The sequence below is a fragment of the Anoplolepis gracilipes genome, chromosome 1, assembly GCF_047496725.1.
Source record: "Anoplolepis gracilipes chromosome 1, ASM4749672v1, whole genome shotgun sequence".
NCBI classification, from domain to species: domain Eukaryota; kingdom Metazoa; phylum Arthropoda; class Insecta; order Hymenoptera; family Formicidae; genus Anoplolepis; species Anoplolepis gracilipes.
The window spans coordinates 16,163,879-16,176,506 of NC_132970.1; the positions used below are offsets into that span (position 1 = coordinate 16,163,879).

Here is a 12,628-nt window from a genome sequence, read left to right on the forward strand (position 1 = left end):
TAAATATTATATCCAAATAAGCATGTAATACCGAGAAAAGTACGAGTGACTATCAGATTATGTCACTTATCAAAGAAAAGTTTTCATAACCGCAAACATTATTAAAACTAGAGAAATGGATTTTTATTTATTCTTTAAACAAATAGATTTTATAAAAAGATTACATTATTCTCGGAAAAATTTTTTTCCTTTAATCTACATTTTTAAAGATATAACAAATGTAAATTTTTAAATTTTAAACAAATAATTAAAAAATCTTAAAATTGTTAAGCTCTTTTATATGTAATATTATATGAAATATTTATATAAAAAAGTTAATATTGCTAAATGTATTTTAATTTTAATGTAAATATTTTGTTAAAAATATTTCAAGTATTCTGTGTTGTTTATATGCACTCAGAAAAATATTTTGCCAATGTAAATGAATTTCTAGATGACTCAATTAAAATTTATCGCTACTTTTTGTATCTGTTAGAATATCGTTGTCACGTATAGAATTTATAGCAGCAATATTCTAGCAATACCTCTAGAAAATTTAGATCCCATTGTCAAATATTAATCACAAATATAATTATTCTTGACAATAGGCCTTAAAGATAGGCATAACAGAAAAATTTTCTGTCTAAATTACACTAATAGTACAGATATTTTATTCTGTCTCTGTCATTTAAATTAGGTGCAAAATATATGCAGTATCACACTATTTGCCAATAATTTATCTGTTTCAGTTAATTTTTTACACCTAAAAAATTTTTGTTGAAGCTGTAAGATCATTTTTTTTAGTGTGCGTATATTAAATCACACAATGACTTAAAATGGATCACCAAAAAGGAAAACATGTATTGATAACGATAAAGAAAATTATAAATTACTTACTTCATATGATTGCTCTGTCATCGCTTGATGCCTTTCCTCTCGCTTTCTCCTCTGTTGTTGGTCTTCTTTACTGCTTCTTCATGGTACTTACACAATATTCTCTCGCGACAACATATTTAATTACAATTATTTGCATCCTAATCAACAGAATATGACAATCGCGCGACACTTTACACGACACTGTTGACTTTAATCACACATGTAATGTGCATTTTATTTTATATTGGGACAGGGGAAAACGCGAAAATCACGGCTAAGAAGCTGTATGATCTGCTTAAAAATTGCGCGACTAAATACTTCATACAATGTTGTTGCTAGCAAATAAATTGTTGTTTTAAAATCACTATTATATTAGATGTTACAAGTATGCATATATATAAATGTATGAATTAAAAATAGAGATAAGTATCCGAAAATATATATTATTTTATTGTATGATTATCTAAAAAAATGTTAAACGATTAAATTAAATAGAATATATACATATTTTAACAAATCATAGATCTACAAATGCTTAATGTTTGTTACATCATTAATGAATATTAAAGCATAATATTAACAATATAAAATAAATCGTCGTCGCTTGTTACAGTTACTTCGCGTATATCGTCCAAAGTCTTCTGTCTGTTCGACCAATATCTATTTGTCTCGCGATTAATCTCTCGCTCGTCAACAATAATAAACGCGAAAAAAAGGGATAGAAAACAATAACACGCGAATTCGAAATATAACCGAAGCTAATATAACGCAGATTATTACTAAATTATTATTAGATCTTTATTATTATTATTAGATTCTCATAGATATGCTATCGAAAAATATACATTCAATCGACATTCAGTATAATTTGTATTCACGTGCAATATATTTAAAATAGACAAATTTAAATTTTTAAAATACAATTTTTTAACAATTTGAAATAAACAAAAACCATTAAAAAATAAATAATCGATACGTTAGCTGTACATTATTAAAATTATTTGATCCCACGATTTATATATTAGTTCGCATTTTTTATCTGAGAGAGAAGACTGGTGAGAAATTTATATAAAATTATACCGTGATACGAGATTATATTAAAAAAATGTAAGAATTAAAGAATTGATTAACACCGTGTATCAAAATAAAACTATATAATTTATAAGTAATCTTTTATCGATTCTTATTTCATAAATCAATCGAAATATTTGCTTCGATAGGCATCATCACGATTCAATTACATATCGTTTATAACGGAAATTAGTTATTTACAAGCCAATAATCATTAATTACAATGATCATTGCAAATCACAGTGTTTAACGTCTCGTAGTACTTCTCTCGATCACAGTTTATCAAATACTGCATGTGAGACACACGTCACTGTTTATACCTTCGAATCTCACGCGAATAATAAAAAAACGATCGTGCGCAACAACTACGCGTTGTACGTCAGTTACGAAAGTTGTACGTAGTTTGCAAAGTTCTCGGGCTGACAAAAAAACACATAATTTTTGAGAAAATTTTTCTTATTCTTCAATGTAGTCTCCTTTCAACGCGATGCACTTTGACCAACGATGTTCTAATTGTTTTATACCCGTAGAATAATATGATGTCGGGAACTTTTCAAAATAAAGGTTCGTCTCAGTGATAACTTCCGTGTTTAAACTGAATTTCTTCCGACGGAACTGTTTCTTCATGTGTAAAAACAGGTAAAAATTACTGGGGCTTAAATCTGGTGAACATGGTGCGTGTGGTAACAATTCGAAATGCAATTCCTGGAGCTTTGCAACTGCAATTGAAGACGTGTAAGCGGGTGTATCGTCGTGATGGAAAAGAACTTTTTTCTTTGCCAAATCAGGCCGATTAGTCTTAATAACATCGTTTAGTTCCTCCAGCAATGTTGCATAATATTCCTCAGTGATAGTTTACATATTCTTGATATGTAAACTAAATAATAGTGATATTACGTAATTATTAGGTACATAATTATTGCCATATTTATCGCAGTATAAAATGAATATCTGCGAAAGTGTATGTTTCTCGAAATAATTATCACTGTAAATATCAGAATAAAATAATAATTTATAATTGCCGTCTTTTATCGCTTCAATTTTTATTTTATGAATCAATTGTGTGAAATAATTGCTTTGATAAACACTTTACTACTTGTCGGAAATTATGAGGGAAATTAATTATTTAGAAACTAATTAAAAATAATTATATAATGATCATAGCAAATTACAGCGTTTGTAACGTCTTCTAGTACTTCTCTCAAACGACACACGTCGCTGTTTACATATCGAGCTCGTCGCACGAATAACAGCAAAACAGTCGGGTAAAAACAATTACGCGTTTTGTGCCAACAACAGTTACGTATCAAAAGACGCGGTAGACATTGTGTGAATGATAACAAAATTATTGGTATTAAATAATTATAGTAATAGATCTTAGTTTATTAGTGAATATAATTGTTGTTAATTTTAATTAAGGTATATAATTAATGTGTGTTGTTAATTGTGTTTAATATTCGTCAATCAAGTAGCAAATAGTCGGTATTTGTATATCAGTTTTTTAAATACATATTTTATACATAATTTATTTTATCAAAATTTCTCACGCAGATAATTAGCATAGCAAAATAATATATTTTGAGATATTATATATTCTATGGTTATTGATTTTTATTGTTGATTCGTATATTTATTCATATTTGTATTGTAATACAAGTAATAATTAATTGAAAACAAAGATGTGTATTTGTTAGTAACAGCAATGTGCAAATTTGATCGCGTGATTTTTCAATAAGCAGATATAAGCTTTAGATAGCCGATTTTCACATTATTAATATATAAAATAAAGGGCGTATCATATGTATGCGATTAATAATCGGAAATGCCGTGCAAAGTGTCGTACAATTATCATATTCTATTGATTAGTAATATGAGTAAGTAAACGTGTTTTGCAAATAAGTGTTATATAAGTGTTATATAATAACATAAAAGAGTAGCAAAGAACTATGAGAACAGCTAAAACCTAGCAAACGCTTGCGATTTTGACATTTGATGTCATTTGAATATCAAATAAAGTTATTTTGATATCAAATGAGACGTGTATTTGCTAGGAAACATATAGAAAAACGTCGATCGACGATAAGGTAACTGTGAGGTGAGCAATTTATACTTTATTTAATTTATAATTTGTCTTTTTCCGTAAAGCTAATTATTTAGTTTTGCGGATCAAAATTAAATTTGAGTAATGTATAAGTATGAAATATTTCAACATTATGTTTAAGATTTATAAATTTATTAATTTATTTATACATTTATATTTTATAAAAATTTATATCTGGAAAGAATATTTTTTCTTTGAAAATTATTTTTTTTTATTAAATATATTTGTTTCAAAATTAAATTAATAAGAAATTTAACTGCGAACAATTTCAAAACAGTTAGTAATATAAAAAAATGTATTGTTTTTTAATTGAATTTATAAAATTATAAAGTTTTCGAGATATATTCTAAAGGTAAAGAAAATTATATGTACATTATATTACATGCGCATATTTACGCATGCGCATATTTGAATAGAAATACAGGAAATATTTTATAATTACAAAACATTTTAATTATTTTATTTAGTAAAAAAATGCGATAATGTGTGATGTGAGTCTAAGTTATAATGCAAGGAATTACTTTTAAGAACGCTCTCTAAATTTTAATTCGAAGATAATTTAATTAATTCAACTGCGCCTCTCTTCGGAAGAAGAAGCAATTATAGGCCACTCGGAATCATATAATTCAACAACGGCGGACTTATCCTAATTAATATTACCCACTTTACTGGCATCTTACCGTAGCACTCGTTTCGGCGTACAGACATTTAGGTTAACGCAGTTATAATTTGATTTTCGTACAGTCGCATATGTTGTGAGAGAATTCAACACGTTGTAGCTGATAAATGCTGATTAAATTAATATTAATGATTCAAATAACGTCTACGTCTACAGAGGAAGAAGAAAAATAGTGCGGAGGGGTATGTTTCTATTTTTTTAAATATTTGGTTAATATATACTTCAACGTGTGCTCTGAAAGTAAATTAATCAGAGTTGCATAGACTGTGCGAATTGATAAGGATAAATTATCGTTGACACAAGACGAAAGCTATGCCTATGTGAATATATATATATATATGTATGTATAATATATGCGGTGCTTTGTGAGTGTATGATGACAGCGACAATGGCTATAGTGGTGAAAGTTGTGCACGCACTTGAGACGGACATGCGAGGCATTCGTTGCACGTCTCGTGCCTGATGAACGTATTTGCGAGGACGAGCATATTTATTTTCTTCCGTGTCTATTTTTCTAACGTTAACATCACACGCTTCACGAAACCATACTTTTCGGCCGTATTTTTTCGCTTCTTTTTCTTCGCGATTTTTACATATTTTCTTTTTTTTTATTTGACTCATTTACAGGAGACAGAAATCTCACATCGCGTATGATATATCACTAAGACTCACGTTACAGTGTTATTTTTAAGGATATAATGAAATTGTCAAAACTAGATTTGCAAACTAAACTGTCTTTTGGAAAATCAACTATCTCGACATGACAACGTGATACGACTATCAGCTTTTCCGTTATTGCGGTTTCAAGGCGGGAAACGTGGAATTCCTCGTGTTTGGCTTTCTCAATTTAATAGAAACCGCACAATTTCACGCAGATAATAGAAATAAACCGGCAAGAGAGAGAGAGGGTTTCAATTGTCTGACACAAATTGTTCTCAGCATGTGTCAATTCGTCCAACAAACCTAAATTCAGCCGCAAAAAAAAGCGATCTCCATATTGAGAAAATTTACAATAGCTAAGTATACAGAATTTGTAGAGGCAATTCAGATGACATCTATTATTAGCTAAAATATAATCAGAACTTGGTTGTGAATACTATGGCATTTAGGAGTAGTGACTACAGCATTTACAGATGAAAGGAATAGCGACAACTCTAAAGTACCCTTTACTCGAGGATCGATTGGTAATATATAATACATTGCCTGAGTAGGTTAATGCATCCTGTTACGTGGGTGTTTATATTGCTTGTCGCTTGTATCAACTCGAAGGAAATAGAGGCATATATGCACACGCAAATGTCTAATACATCTACTAATAATAGGTCGTGTTCTCGAAATTGCATTCGTAGAATCTCTCTATAACTTCACAGATGTTAGTTAAATATTTGAGAAGCTAAATATCACATATCATGAACCTAGCGCACGCAAATAGATACAATTACTTGTAAGGAAATTAAATTGAAATTTGTACTATGCATAATACAAGACTCGTTTTGGACGATAATAATCTTTGCAATTCGTCATACAAAATTCAAGATGAATCTTTTTACAATTTTATATAATTATTGTGATTATTATATTTATATGATTTTCATTTTTTAATGCATCCTAATACATCTATTTAATATTAACTATATAATTTAACTTTATTTTAAATAATTAAATTATTAAAATTATTTCAATTAATTATATAATTTAATATTTTATATTATGATATATAGTTTTATTTTCTTAATTTCTGCATTATATGCGACAGGATAAAATAAAATTCTGTATCAAATCTTGTACTACCGCGAATCATAGCTTAAAGTCGCATGCATATTTTGCAAAGAAACGAATAGAATATAAACGTGCATATATTAGCATTTATAATACTCTTTGGTATGAAAAGAGAGAAAAAAAAGCATTGAAAACGGAGGACCCTTCGTGATCCTGGCTTTGTTCACTCGAGTGGATCGTTGATATCTTCGATCAGGATTATCGGATCTCGCCCCGGCGAGATTCTCGCTTCCTCACGAGAGCCGACCGTTGTCATTTTCATTCGAGGCCGCCACGTCGCGCGAATATAATTTCTTCGCAATCATCGTGAGTAGCGAGAGCGACGGCGAGGGGGAGATTATTAGCGACGGAAACAGGCTAACGAAATGGGACGGCCGCGATGACCGTGCGTCTTTTAGAGATTCGTCCGCGCGGCCGAAGGGGTATTGGAGGACTTTTTCGAGAAATACGGGGGCTGTAAAACAGAGAGAGAGAGAGAGAGAGAGAGAGAGAGAGAGAGAGAGAGAGAGAACGTCTGGGTATAAGTGGGTAAGTAGGCGCGAGAAGATGCTCTCGGTGCCGCTTTTTTTCCTTTTTTTTTCCTTTTTTTTTCAGAGTGCCGAGATAACCGCCTCCGAGTCTGATTGCGTTCTCTCCCCGCGAACAATGCGTCGTACATCGTGAGCAAAACTTGCGCGTATATACAATAACGATAATAAACGCTTCTCTGCCGGTGAATTTAATCGCTCGGCATCGCGTCGGCGATCGCCGTGGTAACATCAGGTCGAACGCGGACGGGCGTTAAGCCTTAATAGATACAGGTTTCACTCATTAAAGTGAGATTTTCTGTCGTATACCGAGTCGGGCGAAACTCGATTTACCGGCGTGCCCCGTTACGTTACATACCTCCGCTCGTCTACCGTTTTGCGGTAAAAAGAAAAGAAAAAAAAAAAATATGATATGAAGCGTGGATACGATCTTAATTAAGAAAAAAAAAAAAAAAAAAAAAAAATAGAAATATGAATTATATTATGTACATTAATGACGACGATGGAAAATTACGATAACGTAAACGCGATGTGGAGTAACGTAATTATTTCGCGGAAAAACGGTTGTTTAGAGCTTATTTACAGTCGATTAGTGCAGAGCCGCGCCCAAATTAGTGGAACGCTAGACTCGTGTAGCATTCCTCGCTACAGGTATTACGAAACAATAGATCTACGATGGAGGAGGTTCGCTCGCGAATTCGAATTAATTGGCGTTGCTTAAAACCGTGCTGACTTTCTCGAAGCGCCGCACTCTCCTCACGTCATCGTGTATAAGTTGCACACGGAGCGACATGACGGCTGCGAGAAATCGCGAATGAGAAAGAATAAAGCACGGATTTCCTTATGAATGAATCCTGGTAATTAGCAGAGAAAAGACAAAGAGCAGCACGGCTTTCCTCGTCACCCAGGAGGTACCGTGCTCGGACGCGTTCCCGTTTTTTTACATGGCGGGAATCCCCAGGAGGCCTACACCATGCCACACGCATATTTAGTAGACGTGTGGAAAATAAATGGAAATATATGGAAATACGCGATTGTGCGAAAACAGAAGTACTGTACGTTGTAATTATCGCAATCGTTGCTTTATTGTCAATCAATTGCTCGTGGAGATGTGCGCAAAGCCTCGTAAGAATGTTCATATTTCTGACACAGTTTAACGTTAACCGTTCGCGAACGATATCGGCAAGGCTTAGTATTTGCATCGTGATAAGATCTTAGTAACGATAGTAGATTGCAGATTCATATTATTACGATATCAGACAACTTAATTAACCTTTATATAAATTATCGATCGCTCTCTTGGAAAGTTTTATAATGTAATCGAGTCAAAGTATTTTATAATATTTGACGAGACGTTGGATGTGCACATAAAATAATACGAGCTAGTAAAATCTTGCTCTTGTAATTGATTACATAAACGCGTGCCTTTAGGAATAAATTTAAATTTATATAAAATCCTCCGTAGGCGGAGGATTAATCATATTTACCGTACTTCTCGTGACAGACGGATCGTGCACGTGCTTCTCAACGTTAATGATCCGTCAATGGAAAATTGAAGCTTGTGCCTCTCGCTTATTTTATCTCACTGTTATCGCGAAATGCACATCACTTTAGTAAATATCGTCGTACCTACCCGATTTTTTCTTCCTTCTTCTTCTTCTTTTTTTCTTTTTCTTTTAAGCCGCCGAGATCGTTCGTAACGGAACGGAGGAGACCTTACATTACTATGACCGATAAATCTCGTATAATTTATCGGTGTGCGTATCTTACACGCTAAGCACTTATATATGTATACCCAGGTATAGATGTAATACCTCTCCGATGCTATCTGACGTACAGACCAATTTGAAACGCAGTCGACCGACAACGCGATCGTGGGCCAAGGGGTCCGTTGGTGCGCGATAAACCGATCACGTGAACTCAAAGAGATGCTACACGCTACCGGAACGGAGCCTTATATATCCTGGAAGTTATTGATCATCCCTTCGCTTCCAGTCAGGTCAGGTCGGCCGCACTCGGTGCACGTGCGCAGATTCTTTCCGCCCGATGCGGCTGAAGCGCGGAAGTGCTCCCTCTACTCTTGTCTACGTATATGTCTTATTCAACGATTTTAGATTAATAAATTAATCCATCGTCGTACACATACGGACTATTTTTTATTTTAGCACATGGATTATTCTTAAATATTTTGTACGTAACAATCAATTTTTATTATCGAAGAATCGTTATCAAAGATGATTTATTAAACATATTTTATTCTAGAATTTTTTATGAATATTTAAATAAAGTAGCTTGTTAAATAATTACATTTAACTGTTTCGAGAATTTGAAAAAAAAAAAAAAAAACATGAAATATCGAATTGTGAAGGCTTAGACATTTTGAATCAATTTTTGATGCAGGAATATATACTGCATCGTTAAAAGTAGACATAGAAATTGTCCTTTTTACATTTCGAATTTTAAAATTTTCATCAGGATTTTACAATATATGCTCGTCATTTTTCAATTTCTTTTAGATTTATTTTTATTTTGAGATATTATCGATTTAGAGAAATACTTTAGTCTAGAGAACACAAATGCTAAAAAAAAAATCTTTAAAATGTCCGAGATGTCCATAAAAGAACATTTGAAAGATTAGGACGTCTGTTAGATGTCTGTTAAACTTTCACATTGTCGGCAAGCGAGACCGAGAATAATTGCGGTCATCTAAAATGAATACTCGAATTATATTGTGGTTGTGTTGTCGTGAAATTCGCATCTCAGGTTCTACATAACTGAAAACTGTTGTAAAAATGTCTGTCATATCTGCTTCTTTCTCTTTCTCTAATAATCAATTAACTGTCCCGTTACAAAATTAATTAAACTTAATAATTTTTATAAAATTTTCTACGCATAATAACATAGTAGTTTTTCTTCTTAATATTTAAATATTAATAAATATAACATTTTTCTTAAACTAATATTACAAGACAAAAGCAACAAGAAATATAAAAATATTCTTAGAAATATTTTTAATAAATAGAAATTAAAAATAATTCTCAATTAATATTCTATTCAATTATTCTAATGTATATTTCTCAACATTTTTTAATAAACCTTTTCTTACGTCTCTTTTTATGTAATTTTCAATTTATTTTGATTTTTTACAATTTTAAGAATTATCCAAAGTAAATATTATTGATTCTCGTGACGCTTACGATTTATAAAATGTATTTTTAAATTGATACGAACATTATTAAATATATATAATACAGTATCAAAATGATAGAGTGATAACTGCTGAATTTGTATCATGGTTAACAAAACACGGATAGATGGCAGGCTATACTATTTCCAACAGTTAGCAGTCAGCCACAGTGGCTGCAGTAGATCACAATAAGTACTGCGTAAATTCGTTCCATAACATTAGTCCAAGAAGTTAATTAATCTAACAAGTTCCATCATACGACATCTGTTGAACACAACATCCCCAAAGACAGATATTTTGATAGGTATGTACGTTTTGATATTGTGTACTGATGGTGTAGACGCTATAACAGGTTATAATATTTCCAGCCACTATAGGTGGCGATAGCTGAACGATAACTACCTTTCTACCATTTATTCGATTCAATCGAGATATATCGAATTTGTCGATTTATCGAGATATAATTTGAATTTTGAATGAAATATTGTGAAAATTAATTGACCACTCAAGTGGCCGATGTGACTCTATGTTTTAAATTTTAAACAATTAAAAAATATAAAGTCTATAAATATAATGATTGTTGCACTTGAATGTAATTAAATGTGAAACTAAATTATTAAATGCAATAAAAATTGGATTTAGAAAGTTACATTTAATCATTGCACTAATATAATAGACGGAATAATTACAATTTCAATGATCGAAGTAGATACACATGCTGCATAATTAATTGATTAGGATAACGCGGTTTTTGCTTGCAGGGCATATTTCAACGAAATTAAATACTAACAATAAGAAATGTGTGACTTTAAAATTGACTTTGGGAAAAAAGTGCTGATACAGTCGCTAAATGATCGATAGAACACTGTTTGGCGTATGATGGGGAAGATGAAGAGAATACCGAGACCGTTTATAAAAATTAAGCGCCTTTCGAGGAGAAAAAAAATGATTCTAGTGGGTCGCGAAATTAAGAAACATATGCGATGGAGGTGGGAACGGGACAAAATGCACGCTACTTTGGAGGCCATCGCTATGATTAATCTCAATACGTTAAGAATTACAACGGATTCAGGGATTGATTATATGGATTATATCAAAGGCATGTCAACCATATCAATTTACGATCATAATTATAGAAGCCCGACACGAGAAAACATATCCGAAGTTACCGTACACATCAGACCCGACGTGACGCGTAAGTTGAGCAATTTAGATATCAGTGATGAAAATGAAGCAAATTGTAACGCGAATCCCCCGCAACAGGACATCGGATATGATATCTTGGAACAAACTTCGTACCTTCGTATAAGTGATAATAACGAGCTAGATATAAATGAAAGAATAAAAAATATTATCGTATCGGAGAATTTAAATGTACAATAAAAGAGATTTAAAAGAGAAATATTGAAAATTATACAAAAAACTTTTATAATTATTCTACGACACGATATTATACAATTTTGTGTTATTTATATTAATCTTGCGTATATAATTATGAGTATTTATATTATTTGTTAATTAATAATTATTTTGTAATCTAATTTATTAAATAATTTAACAAATTAAATTGATTAAATATTATATTAAGTTTCTTATATTAATATCTCTTTCTAGACAGTATCTTCCTTTTCTTCGCATCGTCATTTGTCTGTTGTGATAAAAATAATGATATAGGTATTCAAAAAATACAAGAGCTTGAGTTTAGTTCAAGTGGATGATTGTCAGTTTTGCAGAGAGGTATATTGGGTTGCCTATAAGATGAGTGAGTTGAGATCACGTCGAGAGATACAACTGTAACCTTGAGTTACGAATATGTGGAACGCGTTCCAGTTCAACTGAACTATGAAAAACGCTATGAAAACAGGATATTTGACTGACTGTATACTATATAAGCTCGCTATTAAAACCCAACACATCGATTTGTGATTATTTCTTATTATAATTAGATTCTTGATATTTTGGTTTTAAAATAATTAAGTCAAAATTTTCTCAAAAAAATTTATATCTCATTTAGTTGATCAAACTTGTGATATTAGATCGAAAAAGAACGCCATTAATTATCTATTAAATTTCACAAAAGAATACCAAATAATTATTAATAGATATTTATTAAATAAATAACAATTAAATTTCACAAAGAAATTTAACAGATAATTAGGTGACTTATGGAATTATATGTCTCGCTATTTATTACGCTTGTATTATATTTCTGAGGAGAAAAATTGTGTGCACTATGTGGATTCTAGTATCACATATTGCGTTGAAGGAGCTTGGATGCAACTTGATGCGTCAGAATTGTTTAGGCAGCAAAGATTGTTATTGAAGTTTCAAATTTCAGTATAGAACCACATGGTGTTGCAGCTATAAAATATCGTCCTTTAAGCATTTTATATTAAATGTAACGCCATCGTATTATAAATTATTAATTA

General features: G+C 31.5%; 2 protein-coding genes across 3 annotated transcripts in view; both read left to right on the top strand.

Moving 5' to 3' along the window:
- LOC140671732 (uncharacterized) overlaps positions 1-12,628 on the top strand; it is a 56,219-nt gene that overhangs the window by 2,224 nt on the left and 41,367 nt on the right. The window contains exon 1 of one of the 2 annotated variants that reach the window (XM_072903305.1): positions 3,498-4,021. The exons of the other annotated variant lie outside the window; for it this stretch is intronic. The gene's annotated coding sequence lies outside the window, so the exon portion shown is untranslated. Of the gene's footprint in view, positions 1-3,497; positions 4,022-12,628 lie in introns of those variants that run through there. 2 annotated transcript variants of the gene reach the window in all.
- LOC140666410 (uncharacterized) lies at positions 10,346-11,661 on the top strand. Its single transcript, XM_072893577.1, has 2 exons — positions 10,346-10,503; positions 10,961-11,661. The coding sequence occupies exon 2, from the start codon at positions 11,076-11,078 to the stop codon at positions 11,580-11,582; it is 507 nt and encodes a 168-aa protein (XP_072749678.1). The 5' UTR covers positions 10,346-10,503; positions 10,961-11,075; the 3' UTR covers positions 11,583-11,661.